The sequence below is a fragment of the Cicer arietinum genome, chromosome 3, assembly GCF_000331145.2.
Source record: "Cicer arietinum cultivar CDC Frontier isolate Library 1 chromosome 3, Cicar.CDCFrontier_v2.0, whole genome shotgun sequence".
Taxonomy (NCBI): domain Eukaryota; kingdom Viridiplantae; phylum Streptophyta; class Magnoliopsida; order Fabales; family Fabaceae; genus Cicer; species Cicer arietinum.
The window spans coordinates 14,555,552-14,573,389 of record NC_021162.2 but is presented as its reverse complement, the minus strand read 5'-3'; the positions used below and the strand labels follow the sequence as shown (position 1 = coordinate 14,573,389).

At 35.1% G+C, this 17,838-nt stretch overlaps 1 protein-coding gene across 1 annotated transcript in view; it reads right to left on the bottom strand.

The window, feature by feature from the left end:
- Positions 1-382: 382 nt before the first annotated feature.
- The window catches only part of LOC140919658 (uncharacterized), a 39,107-nt gene continuing 21,651 nt past the window's right edge, over positions 383-17,838 (bottom strand). Inside the window, exons 3-7 of the mRNA XM_073366261.1 lie at positions 2,366-2,692; positions 1,976-2,269; positions 1,266-1,900; positions 797-1,175; positions 383-705 (exon numbers count right to left, since the gene is read on the bottom strand). Of these exons, the coding sequence (XP_073222362.1) occupies positions 1,520-1,900; positions 1,976-2,269; positions 2,366-2,692 (1,002 nt within the window). The 3' untranslated portion in view covers positions 383-705; positions 797-1,175; positions 1,266-1,519. The remainder of the gene's footprint in view (positions 706-796; positions 1,176-1,265; positions 1,901-1,975; positions 2,270-2,365; positions 2,693-17,838) is intronic.

Sequence of the window (17,838 nt, the reverse complement as noted above, 5' to 3'; positions counted from 1 at the left end):
AAAGCTCTGTAAAATGTGTGTGTTTTTTTTTAAACGCTATAAATTAATTATTTGAAATGAAAAGCGCTTTTTAGCTTTTTATGGCATTTTTTTAAAAAGCGCTGTCTTATATCTTTGTATCCACAATTATTTTGATCCAAAATCACTTTACAATCAGTGCACACAACAACAAAACATATTCAAATACCATAAGCAGTTCACACAATCAGTAGAACAGAAATCAGAACTCTGTAACTTTATTAACATATATGTAACTCTGTAACTCTTTAATTTACAACCTAATTAACTACATTCAGATACATATATACAACCTAATTTACAACCTAATTAACTACATTCAGATACATATATACAACCTAATTTACAACCTAATTAACTACATTCAGATACATATATACAACCTAATTTACAACCTAATTAACTACATTCAGATACGTATATATATATAACCTAATTTACAACCTAAACTACATTCAGATCCATATGCATGTTCATATATTGTGTCCTATGATCATTTACATATAATAACTAACAGAATATACATTATATGCACTAGCTACCATATAATATTCAGATCCCTTGCCCAGCAGCAAGCTATTTCCCAGAAAATCAAATAATTTGCATGTCAAGCACATACTGACACCAGTCTTCCTTTAATTCCATCAGATCTTCCTCAGAATATGATGGACTGGAATTGTCAAAGTACTGCAATATAAAAATAGAACATATTATATTAAGTTAGTATCAAATATATAGATAATTTATATATGAAAATCATATAATGCAAATACCGTACCGTTTCTGGGATAATAGTTTTATTCTTCTCAACAATCTCCTTCATGAATCTCAATACGTAGTACCCACAGTCGATGTTATTTGTTTGACGAGGGCACTTTATTGGGATCCATATAATGTTATTAGACTTCTGCTTCGACACTTTAGCACCTCTTTGAGCTCGATAAACTTTTAAGGCACTATCGAATGAATAAATGTGATTATTAGAGCATGAACAAACACATTATTTATATATATATATATGTAAGAAATAAATGAATATTACTTACGTGTCGAGCATAGTCTTTATTTCGGGGTGATTACTGTAATTGCCGTGCACGGGATCCAAATAGTATATAACTTCAGAGACCGCATTGATTGCAAATAGCACCCAATGTGCCCTACAACAACAAAAAATTGGTTAAGCAATTTTGTTTATAGACAACTAATAAATTAAATTCTCATCAATTAAAAAAGATAAAATTACGTACCCTGAATTATATGGTGCCAAGAACAATTTATCACTTTCTATATTTCCTAAAAACATATCTACAATGTATTTTTTTACATTGTCTGGATCGAGTTTCCACATCGACATCTTATGTGGAGACAAGAATGAGTATTTATTTGACAGTTTCCTCGTGCACACGACCTTCTCGTACAAAAACCTTCAATGAAAATTTTAAACTAGATTAATTACCAATACATTTAATTAATTACAAATAAATGCAATTAAAAGTATTTTTTACCTTATGTACAAGCTGATTACAGTAGCACTCAGCTCCTTATGTTCGAGAAGATCGTACATTTGCTCCTTTTCGAGGTATTCAATATACTCATCTCCAAAAATGTCTTTATTCATGTGTACGATGGGCGAATCGTTGCTGCTGCCCATGTTCCTTTTTATTTGGATGTCAAGACACGCCCCGTATTTACCAAGGCGTGGCTGACTTTTATTAGGAGCAGCAGCAGCAGCGACCGATTTTCCCCGATCCAGATTTTTTGTTGCTGCAAGTTTGGCAGCTTTATTACCCTCCAGCCTTTGTAGTTTGGCAGCCCTATTAACCTCCAATTTTTGAGGTTTGCTGCCTTTTTTTGGCTGTAGGGGTGGTTTATTTATTTGGACCTACAAAAATGAGGTAAAATGTTAGTTTATTGAATCTGAAAAAATAAAAAACCTTAGGCAATAAATGTGACAAACCTTTTCGGGAGATGTAACTGATTTGTCCTTGGGAATCTTTTTTTGGAGGGCAACAAGGTGTGTGGGCCATGCCACGTAACTGCCAATAGCGTCGCTTAAGAACTTCATATCTCCATCGTTGTCCGGTATGGGCAACGGTGCAGTTGGTTCGAAAGCAACCGTAGGCGATACTTTGACATGGCCCGCGGGGATCGGAATATTGTGCAATACTTCTCCCGAAGTATTGTACAATATTCCTTTTCCCACCTTCCGTTGAGTCGGCGAGGACAAGTATAGGACACATGTAGTGACACCCTACATCAATAGTTAAAACATAAGTACAGTTAATATATAAGTTTGTTTAATACATAAGTAATTACATAAGCAAGTAAGTAGTAAGTAATTAATTACCTCGGGAATACTCTTCAAACCGACGTTGCAACTCCCGGTTTCACTCTCCATTTGTATTTCAGGTTGGAGCTGAACCGGAAGTTGCTTGTCTTTATTCGTATTCACCAAGAGTGCCACTTGCTCCGATAGGATTCTGAGCTTCTCTAATACTTCCTCGTTGGAAGGTTTTTGGCGCTTCTCTTGAGGAAAAAAGCTTTTGGGAGTTACGCCAAATCCTTTCCCCCTCACTCGACCGGAATACTCAGGGACATTAAACACTTTCCCAAGAATGTCCCTGCACGTATCCTTGTTGCCCTCTTGAGTTTCAGAACTTTGTTCAATAGTTTCCTAAAATACATGTAACATTAAAAAGATAAGTTCAATAGCATTTTTAAAATACAATATTAAAAAATATTAAAGTGATAATATACTTACACAAAGTTCTACAACTTTCTTGACATTTTCATTATCAACCACTCCTTCTTTGTTAACACGCGCTTCCTTCCATAAGATATGACGACCCAAGGGTTGATCGGCTTGGGTGTCTTTTCTCTATTCGTTAAAATCATAAACAAAATAATACAAATTAGTTACACACTATAGTTTATAATACAAATTACTTCATTATATAAAAGTGATGTTTAATTACTTACAATTTGTTGTTCAAGGCGTGCATATCCCATACGTGATTTCTTGTATGGGTGTTTTGGGTTGCTTGCCCGTTCGCGATTTGCCTTACTAATATTCTATATAAAAAAAAAATAGCAATTGTGTAAAAATTTAAAATACGCTACGAATATGAATAATAAAACACAAATGCTAATAAATTAATCACTTACGACAAACGCCGGGTCAGAACGTTTGGAAACAAATGCACTCCATTCATCCTTTGATATATAATGTTGATATATCTTTGGAGGTTCAGCATTTGTGTTTCCTTCTCTATCTTTTAGATAGAAATTTGAGAGATGGGATCTAAATCCACGATGGATTTTCCCAGCAACTCTCAAAACATATGACTTTCGTTCCTCATCAAGAACAAAAGTGGTCTGCAATGAAAACAATTATAAGTAATGTATTTTACAGAAAAAAAATTATAAATGACAAAAGAGTAGATCAAAATATTTACTTGAATGTCATTCCAGATGATATCTTTGGCATCCTTCAACGCCTTATCTCTCCAGTTGTCTATTGTTATTGGGACATTTTGACGAACAACAGCCCCAATGTAGCTTACAAACATGGAGCTGTTGGGGTCAACTGGCTGACCACTCTCGTTCCAGCCAACCTAATAAACTCATATAGTAAGTACATGCCCTAAACCCTAAAAAAAGATAAAAAAACACACAGCAAACAGAGTATATATAGTATACCTCAAATTTAATGCCATTACTCCTTGCTTTAATGACTTTCTGCATGATAGTTGCACCACGTTTGACTTCTTTTTCGTAAGTCTTAGAGGTGCCAACTTCTTCATTTTGAACTTCTAAATCTTTGTTTGTATCCATTTAACTACAACAAGTTCAACATGCACTTTAGTATAACATCAACAAGCTCAACATGGATCATGCATTATTATAAACAAACTCAACATGTATCAGTATATCTTAAAAAAGCTCAACATGCATTCTAATGATTACAAAAATTTAATAACATCAATACCTGAATAATGATGGTTCGAAGAAAGACGAAATGCAAAGAAAAGAGGGTTTGCAGAAAGTTCACAGAAATATGGTTCACAGAAATACGGTTTGAAGAAATACGTAATGAGGGTTACGTATTTCAATGAAAATATATTGTGTGAAATGGGAGAGATGATCTTGGATGGAAATAAGGTTCGAAATGAAGGAGATGATCGTGGAAATAAGGTTCGTAAAGGACGGGATGATAGGGTTTGCAAAAGAAGAGAAGAAATGAAGGTTGAGATGAAGGTTACGTAATGAAGAGGAAACTGAAGAGGTAACTGTTATATATACGTAACACTTTTACAGCGCTTTTTATAAGCCTTTTTACAGCGCTTTTTTTGTAAAGCGCTCTAAAAGGCTTCTTTAGTTAAATTCTTAAAAGGCTCTTTTACAGCGCTTTTGACAAATAAGCGCTGTAAAAGACCTCCGTGTGTTATTATGTTATTTGAATGCCTTTTACGCCTTTTACAGCGCTTTTGTCAAATAAGCGCTGTAAAAGACCTCCGTGTGTTATTATGTTATTTGAATGTTTTTTAAAGCCTTTTACAGCGCTTTTTACACATAAGCGCTCTAAAATGTCTCTTTATGTTAATTTTAAGAGGCTCTTTTACAGCGCTTTTTCCAAATAAGCGCTGTAAAAGACCTCCGTGTGTTATTATGTTATATTAATGTTTTTTAAAGCCTTTTACAGCGCTTTTTACACATAAGCGCTCTAAAATGTCTCTTTATGTTAATTTTAAGAGGCTCTTTTACAGCGCTTTTTCCAAATAAGCGCTGTAAAAGACCTCCGTGTGTTATTATGTTATATTAATGTTTTTTAAAGCCTTTTACAGCGCTTTTCCACATAAGCGCTCTAAAATGTCTCTTTAGGTTAATTTTAGAAGGCTCTTTTACAGCGCTTTTTCCAAATAAGCGCTGTAAAAGACCTCCGTGTGTTATTATGTTATATTAATGTTTTTTAAAGCCTTTTACAGCGCTTTTCCACATAAGCGCTCTAAAATGTCTCTTTAGGTTAATTTTAGAAGGCTCAACATGCAAAACCCACATAGTAGTAACTGGTCACCACCAAAATCCCTTCATCTTCACCAAACTCTTCTCCTTTTATGCATCTTCTTCACAAACATCAAAGCTTACTCTTTCACAATTCAATCTCCACCTCAACACCCTTTTTATCTCTTTACATTCTCTTTCCTTCTTAAATCGAAACTTGGTATTCAGGATCATTGCCATGTTGCGAAAAATGGGTTTGTGTCTGATGTTTTTGTTAACAATGTGTTTTTGGGTATTCCCATGATGCGTACAAGGTGTTTGATGAAATGGGTTAATGTCTGATGTTTTTTGGATTCCCATGATGCGTACAATGTGTTTGAAGAAATGGGTTTGTGTCTGATGTTTTTTGAATCCCATGATGCGTACAAGGTGTTTGAAGAAATTAGGTGTCTGATGAATATTATTTTTAAAGCCATTTGACAGCGCTTTGGCAAACAAGCGCTGTAAAATGTCTTTTTTACTCACTTTCAAAAGAGTCGTTTACAGCGCTTTGTGTGGAAAGCGCTGTAAAAGGTATAACACACTCATTATTTTATTTTTAAAATGATCGTTTACAGCGCTTTTTCCAAATAAGCGCTGTAAAAGACCTCCGTGTGTTATTATGTTATTATGTATCTTTTAGGTTAATTTTAGAAGGCTCTTTTACAGCGCTTTTTCCAAATAAGCGCTATTATTGTTTTTGTGTTTTGTTATGTTATTTTTTAAACAAGCTCAACATGCAAAACCCACATAGTAGTAACTGGTCACCACCAAAATCCCTTCCTCTTCACCAAACTCATGTGTTTTGTTTTATTGTTTTATTTTATTTTTGTGTTTGGTTTATTTGGGTTGGGATGACATTAAAAACCTTTTTATCAGTTCAGTTCAGAAAATAAATTAATCAGAACTTAGTATAAAACACTCAATTCAGATTACATGCATGAATTATTAGAAATGAGAATCTCTCTATTCAGTTCAGTTCAGTTCAGTTCAGAAAATAAATTAATCAGAACTTAGTATAAAACACTCAATTCAGATTACATGCATGAATTATTAGAAATGACAATGAGAATCTCTCTGTACAGTTCAGTTCAGTTCAGTTCAGAAAATAAATTAATCAGAACTTAGTATAAAACACTCAATTCAGATTACATGCATATTTACAATAACACAGTTCAGATTACATGCATAGCTTATATAAAACAATTAAACATATACATTAAGATGCCCTTCTTCTTTTCCTGGTGACATTCACATTTGTTTGTCCATTTACAATACGAAACGATGGATTAATCCAAATTCCCTCATCATGATCATCTCTAAGATATAAACCATCATCAGTTGAATCAATTTCATGTGGTTGTTGTGATGTTGCAAATAAAAGATCATTACCAACATCTTCATCATTATTGTTATCATCACTTATTTTATTGGTCGATAGGACAACAGACCATTTATCATTAGAAGGATCAGTGACATAAAACACTTGTTGAGCTTGCGACGCTAAAATAAAAGGCTCGTCTTTGTATCCCACCCTATTAAAATCGACAAGCAAGAATCCTGACTCATCAATCCGAACGCCATTATTATTATCGACCCACTTGCAACCAAATATAGGAACACGAAACATTGTGTAGTCTAACTCCCATATGCGCTCGATAACCCCAAAATATGATAGATTTGCATATATTGGGTTTTTGTCTTTTGCACTTGAGACATGCATCGCTTCAGCTACGAGAGTGACTCCACTATTTTGCATAGTGGTCTGATCATCTTGTTCTTTGGTATAAAATGTGTAGCCGTTAATAACATAACCAGTGTAAGAAAAGACATGTAAGCTCGGACCATTTGCTAGCCACCTCAATCTATTTGAAATTGATCCGGGGTCTATATCAAATTTTGACATTATGTGATTTTTTAACCATGTTACAAAACTTCGATTGTGCTCTCGAGTTATCCAATTTTGATTCCTATTCATGTTCAAACGAGATAACTGATCAATGTGTATTGTAACATACGGTTGAACCTCATCATCATTGTGCAGAACATACAATTGTGCCTGCTCCCATTCTGTCCTTGATATAGTCAGTAGTCTCCTTCCAGTTATCCCTTCTCCTGATAGTCTTCCCGAATGACGAGACATGGGAAGCCCTATGGATTCAACATTGGACAGATATTCAGTACAAAATTCAGCAGCCTCTTCAACAATGTATCGTTCAGCAATACAACCTTCTGGTCGACTTCTACTTTTTACGTACCCTTTTAATATTTTCATATATCGTTCTATCGGATACATCCATCTCATATAAGCTGGCCCACAAAGTTGTGTCTCCTTAACCAGATGAACAGTAAGGTGAACCATTATATCAAAAAACGATGGTGGGAAATACATTTCAAGCTCACACAAAGTAACAACAATTTCCCTCTGCAATGTCGGTAATTTCTGAGGGTCGATCACTTTACTACAAATTTCCCTGAAGAAGAAACATAATCTAGTTAAGGCTAGTCGAACTTTTTCAGGTAAAATGGAACGTATACCTATTGGTAGCAAATGCTCCATTATAATATGACAATCATGGGTCTTCAAACCTTTTAACTTGAGGTCTTTCATACAAACCAAATTTTTAATGTTCGAAGAGTATCCTTCTGGAACTTTAACTTCGTGTAGAAATTTACATAAAACAATTTTTTCCTTTCTAGATAGAGTATGAGCGGCTGGAGGTAGATATGTGCGATTTCCTTTCTTTACTGGAGCCAGTTCATTTCTTATTCCCATATCGACCAAGTCCAATCTTGCATTGACGCCATCTTTAGACTTTCCTGGAACATTGAGTAACGTACCAATAACACTTTCAAATACATTTTTTTCAATATGCATCACATCGAGGAAATGTCTTACATACAATGACTTCCAATATGGCAATTCAAAGAAAATTGACTTTTTCTTCCACCCAGTTTTCACCAGCTCTCCCGCAAAAGGTTTGCCAAATTTATTGGTCAAACCTTGTACTTTTTCAAGTATTTGATATCCAGTCGGTGCTAAAGGAGCTTTACCTTCCTCTGATTTTCCATTGAATGCATTTCTCCACCCACGATACTGATGACTATAAGGTAAAAATCTACGATGTCCAAGAAACACATTCTTCTTACAATGTTTCAACCGCATCCAATTTGTACTCTCTTCACATATAGGACATGCACACTGACCTTTAATGCTATATCCTGATAAATTACCATATGCTGGAAAATCATTAATTGTGCCGAACAACATAGCCCTCAAATTGAAACACTTTTTCCTATACCCATCATAAACTTCCACACCTGTCTCCCACAGAATTTTTAAATCTTCAATTAAAGGAGTCAAGTATACGTCGATATCATTCCCCGGTTGTTTGGGTCCAGAAATTAACAGAGACAACATCATAAACTTACGCTTCATACATAACCATGGAGGTAGGTTATATATTACCAAAATCACAGGCCACGTGCTATGTGAGATGCTTTGAAGACCATGTGGATTCATTCCATCAGTAGAAAGTGCAAGTCTTAGATTTCTTGACTCTATCCCGAATTCAGGATACTCGTGATCAATTTTTGCCCATTGTGGGGAATCTGCAGGGTGTCGAAACATTCCATCTCTAATTCTTTCATCTGCATGCCATGTCAAGTGTTTTGAATCTTCTTCACTGCGATACATGCGCCTAAATCTTGGTATTATAGGAAAATACCACACGACTTTTGCTGGAGTAGATTCTTTCTTCTTATATCGAGAGACATTGCATTTCGGACACGCCTTAAGTAGTTCATATTCGTTTCGAAATAAAATGCAATCGTTAGGACACGCATGAATCCTTTCGTAACTCATTCCAATAGAACACAAAATCCGTTTAGCCTCGTAGGTTCGACTGGGAAGTTCATTATCATCTGGCAACATATCTTTTATGAGTGTTAATAATTCCGTAAAGCTTTTATCAGACCATCCATTACTCGCTTTTAAGTTGTACAACTTTAATATCGCTGACAGTCTTGTGAATTTAGTACAACCATTATATAATTCTTTCTCTGCATCACTCAACAAACTTTCAAACATTTTAGGACAATCTCGAAGATCTTCTTCAACTGCTTTTGCAATCTCATCAACTCGGTCCGGCTCATATGTATCTGTATCGAAATCAGTTGAAGCATATGTAGAACTATTCTCAAAATTAATGTTTCCTTTTTTTTTCTCACCATGTCTTATCCAACATGTGTAGCTTTGATCAATTCCATTACATACTAGATGTCCTTCTAATTCATCTTCTCTAACACGTTTTCCAAAACAACATTTTAAACAAGGACAAACTACTCTATTTGGATCTTTTGCATTCTTCACTGCAAACTCAACAAACTCCTTCACTCCAATTTCATACTCTTTTGACAATCGATTGGCAGAAATCCATTTCCTATCCATATTATACCACCTACTTAAATGCAGTAACAAAAATAATAAGCTTTCAAAACATATCAACAAGTTTCAAAAAGAAACCAATATGAACTAACAATTTCAAAACATAACAGATCATGTGTAAAAGAGATTTAATATATATATAACAATTTTTAGTAGATTTAATATATATATAACAATTTTTAGTAGATTTAATATATATATAACAATTTTTAGTAGATTTAATATATATATAACAATTTTTAGTAGATTTAATATATATATAACAATTTTTAGTAGATTTAATATATATATAACAATTTTTAGTAGATTTAATATATATATAACAATTTTTAGTAGATTTAATATATATATAACAATTTTTAGTAGATTTAATATATATATAACAATTTTTAGTAGATTTAATATATATATAACAATTTTTAGTAGATTTAATATATATATAACAATTTTTAGTAGATTTAATATATATATAACAATTTTTAGTAGATTTAATATATATATAACAATTTTTAGTAGATTTAATATATATATAACAAAACATAACAAATCATGTGTAAAAAATACCTGAGACAACGTAGATGGCCGCACAATACGTAGAGGATATTAGGGTTCCCAACGTATATAATTATTTGAAAGATGTAGTTTACAGCGCTTGTGAAAAAAGCGCTGTAAAAGGTTCCGTTATTTTTAAATTATAATTACAACAGCTCTTGTGTTTAGCAAGCGTCGTAAAATGGGCGCTGTTAAATGTCATTTTTGGCTTAGTGATTGCCTGAAAAGTCCAGATGAAATATGAGACCAAATGGCCCTTATAGAATTCTTCTTCTAAATTTATAATTGTGTTTCGGGTTCTACGTCAGATTTCAAACACTAGCCATCGTGTTGTTCGAAAATACGGATTTCGGTCCATTTTAGTCGGGTGGTACGAAATTCGCCCGAAAGGTTCATATGAAATCGAAGACCGGGAGACCATTATAGCATTCTTCTCCAAAATTTATAACTGTGTTGCTGGTTCCGCGCCAGATATCAAACATTAGCAATCGTCTGGTCCGAAAATACAATTTTCGGTCTATTTTTGTCGGGTGGTACAAAAATTGCCCAAAAATACCAGATGAAATCGAGCCCCAAGAAACCCTTATAGCATTTTTCTCCAAAATTTATAATTGTGTTTCGATTTACACATCAGAATTCAAACACTAGCCATCGATCAATTTTTGTCGGGTGATACAAAAATCGCCTGAAAAGTCTAGATGAAATCGAGGACCAGGAGATCGTTATAGCATTCTTCTCCTAAAATTATAATTGTGTTTCGGGTTCTGCGTCTTATATTTCAAACACTAACCATCGTTTGGTCCGAAACTATGGACTTTGGTCCATTTTTGTTGGCTGTTACAAAAATTGCCCAAAAAGTCTAGATGAAATCGAGTACCGGGAGACCCTTATAGCATTCTTCTCTAAAATTTATATATGTGTTTTGGGTTTTGCGCCAGATCTCGAACACTAGCAATCGTCTTGTCTGTAAATACTGATTTTGGTCCTTTTTTGTCGAGAGGGACGAAAATCGCCCGAAAAGTCCCAATGAAATCGAAGACCGAGAGTCCCTTATATCATTCTTCTTCTAATTTATAATTTTCCTTTGGGTTCAACGTTACATTTCAAACAATAGCCATCGTCTTGTTCGAAAATACATATTTCGTCCATTTTTGTCATGTGTACGAGAGACCTTTATATCATTCTTCTCTAAATTTATAACTGTGTTTCGGGTTCCGTGTTAGATTCCAAACACAAACCATCATTTTGTTTGAAAATACAGATTTTGCTCCATTTTTGTCAGGTGGTACGAAAATTGTCCAAAAAATCTAGATGAAATCGAGGACCTGGAGACCCTTATAACATTCTTCTCCAAAATTTATAATTGTGTTTAGGGTTCTGCTCCAGATTTCAAACACTAAACATCGTTTTGTTTGAAGATACGAATTTTGGTCCGTTTTAGTTGGGTGGTACGAAAATCGCCAGATAAGTCCAGATGAAATCGACGACCAAGAAACCCTTATAGCATTCTTCTCCAAATTTTATCTCTGTTTTTCGGGATCCACCCTAGATGTTAAACACTAGCCATCGTCTCGTCCAAAAATACGAATTTCTGTGCATTTTTGTTGGGTGAATTTATGTGAATTTATGTGAATTTATGTGAATTTATGTGAATTTCCATCGCTTTGTTCAAAAATACAGATTTTGGTTCATTTTAGTAGGGTGGTACGAAAATCATCCAAAAAGTCTAGATGAAATCGAGGATCGGGAGACCTTTATAACATTCTTCTCCAAAATTAATAATTGTGTTTCGGTTTTCGTGACAGATTTCAAAAACTACCCATCGTTTATTTCGAAAATACAAATTTTGATCCATTTTAGTCGTGTGGTACGAAAATCTCCCGAAAAGAGCAGAGTAAATCGAGGACCAGGAAACCCTTATAGCCCTTCTTCGGGTTCTGCATCTTATATTTCAAACACTAACCATCATTTGATCCGAAGCTACGGACTTTGGTTCATTTTTGTTGGGTGGTACGAAAATTGCCCAAAAAGTCTAGATGAAATCGAGGACTAGGAGACTCCTATAGCATTCTTCTCCTATATTTATAAATGTGATTCGGGTTCCACGTCAGATTTCAAACAGTATCCATTGCTTGTTCGAAAATACGAATTTCGGTCCATTTTTTTCATGTGTACGAGAGACCCTTATAGCATTCTTCTCCTATATTTATAAATGTGATTCGGGTTCCACGTCAGATTTCAAACAGTATCCATTGCTTGTTCGAAAATACGAATTTCGGTCCATTTTTTTCATGTGTACGAGAGACCCTTATAGCATTCTTCTCCTATATTTATAAATGTGATTCGGGTTCCACGTCAGATTTCAAACAGTATCCATTGCTTGTTCGAAAATACGAATTTCGGTCCATTTTTTTCATGTGTACGAGAGACCCTTATAGCATACTTCTCCAAAATTATAATTGTGTTTCGGGTTCCGCGCCAGATTTCAAACACTAACCATTGTTTTGTTTGAAGACACAAATTTCGGTCCGTTTTAGTCGGGTTGTACGAAAATCGCCAGAAAAGTCCAAATGAAATCGAGGAGTGGGAGACCCTTATGTCATTCCTCTCCAAAATTTATAATTGTGGTTCGGGTTCCGAGTCAAAATTCAAACACTAGCCATCGTCTGGTCCAAAAATACATATTTTGGCATATTTTTGTTGATGGGTACGAAAATCACCCGAAAAGTCCAGATGAAATCGAGGACCGGGAGACCCTTATAGCATTTTTCTCCAAAATTGATAACTGTGTTTCGGGTTCCGTGTCAGATTTCCAACACTAGCCCTCATATGTTTTGAAAATACAGATTTCGGTCTTTTTTGTCGAGCGTTACGAAAATCTACCGAAAAGTTTAGATGAAATCGATGACCGAGAGAACCTTATAGCATTCAACTCCAAAATTTATAAATGTGTTACAGGTTCCGTGTCATATTTCAAACATTAATCCTCTTTTTGTTCAAAAATACCGATGAAATCGAGGACTGGGAGACCTTTATAGCATTCTTCTATAAAATTTATAATTGTGTTTCAAATTCCGCGACCGATTTCAAACACTAACTAGGAGACCCTTATAGCATTCTTCTCCAAAATTTATAACTGTATTTTGGGCTCCATGACTGATTTTAAACACTAGACATCGTCCGGTCCAAAAATACGAAATTCGGTCCGTCTTTGTTGGGTGGTACGAAAATCGCCCAAAAAGTCATGAATAAATCGAGGACTAGGAGACCATTATAGCATTCTTCTTCTAAATTTATAACTCATTTCAGTTTCCGTGTCAGATTTCAAACACTAGTCATCGTTTTATTCGAAAATATGAACTTCGGTCCATTTTTGTCGGATGGTATAAAAATTGCCCGAAAAGTCCAGATGAAATCTAGGACCGGGAGACCCTTATATCATTCTTCTCCAAAATTTATAACTATGTTTCAGGTTCCACATCAGATTTCAAACACTAGCCATAGCCTTTTTCAAAAATATGGATTTCGGTCCTTCATTGTCGATTGTACAAAAATTGCCTCAAAAGTCCAGATGAAATCGATGACCGGGAATACCTAGTAGCATTCTTCTCCAAAATATATAACTGTGCTTCGGGTTTAGTAGCATTCATTCATTAGCAATCATCTAGTAGCATTCAATCACTAGCAATCATCTTGTTTGAAAATACGGATTTCCGTCAATTTTTTGTCGGGTGGTACGAAAATCACCCGTAAAGTCCCAATGAATCCGAGGACTGGGAGACCATGATAGCATTCTTCTCCAAAATTTATTACTGGTTTTTGGGTTCCGGGCCTGATTTCAAACACTTGTCGTCGTCTGGTCCAAAAATATATATTTTGGTCCTTTTTTTCGAGGGGTAAGAAAATCGTATGCAAAGTCCATATGAAATCGACGACCAAAAGACCCTTATAGCATTCTTCTCCTAAATTTATAACTATGTTCCGAGTTCCGTGTGGAATTTCAACAATAGCCATTGTTTTCTTCAAAAATACGAATTTCGGTCCATTTTAGTCGGGTGGTACGAAAATCACCCAAAAATACCAGATGATATCGAGGATCGGGAGACACTTATAGCATTCTTCTCCTAAATATATAACAATGTTTCGGATTCCGGGACCGAAATATAGATTTTGGTCCATTTTTGTCCAGGTTCTTTGTCACATTTCAAACACTAGCCCTCGTCTGGTCCGGAAATACTGATTTTGATCAATTTTTGTCGGGTGGTATGAAAATCGCCCGAAAATTGCAGATCAAATCGAGGACCGGGAGGCCCTTATAGCATTATTCTCCAAAATTTATAACTGTGTTTGGGTTTCGTGTCAAATTTCCAATAGTAGCCCTCGTCTATTCTGGAAATACAGATTTCTGTCCATTTTTGTCGAGTGGCATAAAAATCCCTCGAAAAGTCCAGATGAAATCGAGGACCGGGAGACCCTTAAAACATTCTTCTCCAAAATTTATAACTGTGTTTCGGGTTCCGCATCAAATTTCAAACACTAGCCCTCGTCTGGTCCAAAAATACAGATTTTGATCCATTTTTGTTAGGTGGTACAAAATTGCTCGAAAAGTCTAGATGAAATCGAGGACCAGAAGACTCTTTTAGCATTTTTGTCAGGGTGTACGAAAACCGCCCGCAAGGTCCAGATAAAATCGAGGACCGAGAGACCCTTATAAAATTCTTCATCTAAATTTATAAATGTGTATCGGGTTCCGCGTCAAAATACAAACACAAGCCATCGTCTTGTTCGAAAATATGGATTTCGACTGATTTTAGTCGGGTGGTACGAAAATCTTCCGAAAAGTCCAGATGAAGTCGAGGGTCTGGAGAACCTTAAAGCATTCTTCTCCTAAATATATAACAGTGTTTCGGTTTCAGCGTTAGATATCAAACACTAGCCATCGTCTGGTCCGAAAATAAAAATTTCGGTCCATTTTTGTCGAAGGGTACGAAAATCTCCCAAAACGTCCAGATGAAATCAAGTACCGAGAGACCCTTATAGCATCCTTCTTCTAAATTTATAACTGTGTTTCGGGTTCCACGTCAAATTTCAAACAATAACAATCGTCTTGTTCAAAAATACGAATATTGGTCCATTTTAGATGGATCGTATGAAAATCTCCCGAAACGTCCAGATGAAATCGAGGACCGGAACCCGAATCACATTTATAAATTTAGGAGAAGAATGCTATAAGAGTCTCCTGGTCCTCATTGCATCTAGACTTTTTGGGGTATTTTTGTACAAGACGATGACTAGTGTTTGAAATCTGGCGCAAGAACCAGAAACAAAGTTATAAATTTTGCAAAAGAATGCTATAAGTGTCTCGCGGTCCTCGTTTTCATTTGGACTTTTCAGGCGATTTTCGTACCCCTCGACAAAAATGGACCAAAATCGGTATTTCCGGACCAGACGATGGTTAGTATTTGAAATATGGCGCGAAACCTGAAACATAGTTATAAAGTTTAATGAAGAATGCTATAAAGGTCTCTCGGTCTTCGATTTCATCGGGACATTTTTGGAGCGATTTTCATACCACCCGACCAAAATAGACCGAAATCCGTATTTTCGAACAAGACGATGGAAGTGTTTGAAATCTGACGAGGAACCCGAAAGAAAATAATAAATTTAAAAGAAGAATGATATAAGGGTCTCTCGGTCCTCGATTTCATCTAGACTTTTAGGGCGATTTTCGTACCCCTCGACAAAAAAAGACCAAAATTAGTATTTTCAGACCAGACGATGGCTAGGGTTTGAGATTTGACGCATAACCCGGAACGTAGTTATAAATTTTAAAGAAGAATGCTTTAAGGGTCTCCTAGTACTCGATTTCATCTGGACTTTTTGAGCGATTTTCGTACCACCCAAGAAAAATGGACCAAAGTCCGTAGTTTCGGACAAAACGATGGTTAGTATTTGAAATATAAGGCGCAGAACCCGAAACACAATTATAAATTTAGGGGAAGAATGCTATAAGGGTCTCCTGGTCCTCAATTTCATCTAAACTTTTCGGGCAATTTTTGTATCACATGACAAAAATCGACCGAAATCCATATTTTCATACAAGATGATGGCTAGTGTTTGAATTCTGATGCGGAACCCGAAACAAAATTTTAAACTTCGGAGACGAATGCTATAAGGGTTTCCTGGTCTTCGATTTCATCTGGTCTTTTCATGCGATTTTTGTACCACCCGACAAAAATAGACCAGAATCCATATTTTAGAACAAGACAATGGCTAGTGTTTGAAATCTAATGCAGAACCCGAAACATAGTTATAAATTTAGAAGAAGAATTCTATAAGGGTCATTTGGTCCCCAATTTCTTCTGGACTTTTCAGGCGATTTTCGTACCCATCGATGATAATGGACCAAATTTTGTATATTCGGACCAGACGATGGCCAATGTTTGAAATCAGACGCTGAACCCGAAACACAATTATAAATTCAGAAGAAGAATGTTATAATAAGAGTCTTCTGGTCCTTGATTTCATATGGACTTTACAGGCGATTATCGTACCCCTCGACAAAAAAGGACCAAAATCAGTATTTTCAGACCAGACGATGGCTGGTGTTTAATGTCTGGAGTGAACCCGAAACAAAGTTATAAATTTTGGAGAAGGATGCTATAAGGGTCTCCTGGTCCTCGATTTCATCTGGACTTTTCAGGCGATTTTAGTACCACCCGACTAAAATGGACCAAAATCCGATTTTCGAACAAGACGATGGCTAGTGTTTAAAATCTAACGCGGAACCTAAAACACAGTTATAAATTTATAACAAGAATTCTATAATGGTCTACCAGTCCTCGATTGCATTTGTACTTTTCGAGCGCCTTTTGTACCCATCGACGATAATGGACCAACATCTGTGTTTTCGGACTAGACGATGGCTAGTGTTTGAAATCTGGCGCAGAACCCGAAACAAAGTTACAAATTGTGGAGAAGAATGTTATAATGGTCTCACGGTCCTCGATTTCATTTGGACTCTTCGGGCTACTTTCATACCCCTCGACAAAAATGGACCAACATCCGTATTTTTGGACTAGACGATGACTAGTGTTTGCAATCTGGCGCGGAACCTGAAACGTATTTATAAATTTTGGAGAAGAATGCTATAGGAGTCTTTCAGTCCTCGATTTCATCGGGACTTTTCAGGCGATTTTCGTACCACCCGATAAAAATGGATCGAAATCGGGTGGTACTAAAATCCCCGATTTCATCTAGACTTTTCAAGCAATTTTTGTACCAAATGATGGCTATTGTTCAAAATATGACCCAAAACACAATTATAAATTTAGGAGAAGAATGCTTTTTAATTATTACATTATTTGACAACTCTATTTTATTAAATGTTAATATTATATTCGTTTTATAGTTTTAATACATAAAGAAGATAATAATAACATATAATAAAATAGAGTTGTCAAATAAAGTAATAATTACATATTAATTTTACAACTCAATTTTGTAATATGTTATTATTATTTTCGTTATTTAGTACAACTTCAAAACGAAGATAATAATAATGTATAATAAAACAGAGTTGTCAAATATATATGCAATTATTAATTTATTTGATAATTCTATTTTAATATATGTTAATAATATCTTCATTTAAAAGTGTTTGACTACATATTGAAGATAGTAATATCATTTAATTTAATAGAGTTGTCAAATAAATATGTAATTATTACTTTATTTGACAACTCTAATTTATTATATGTTATTATTATCTTTGTTTTATA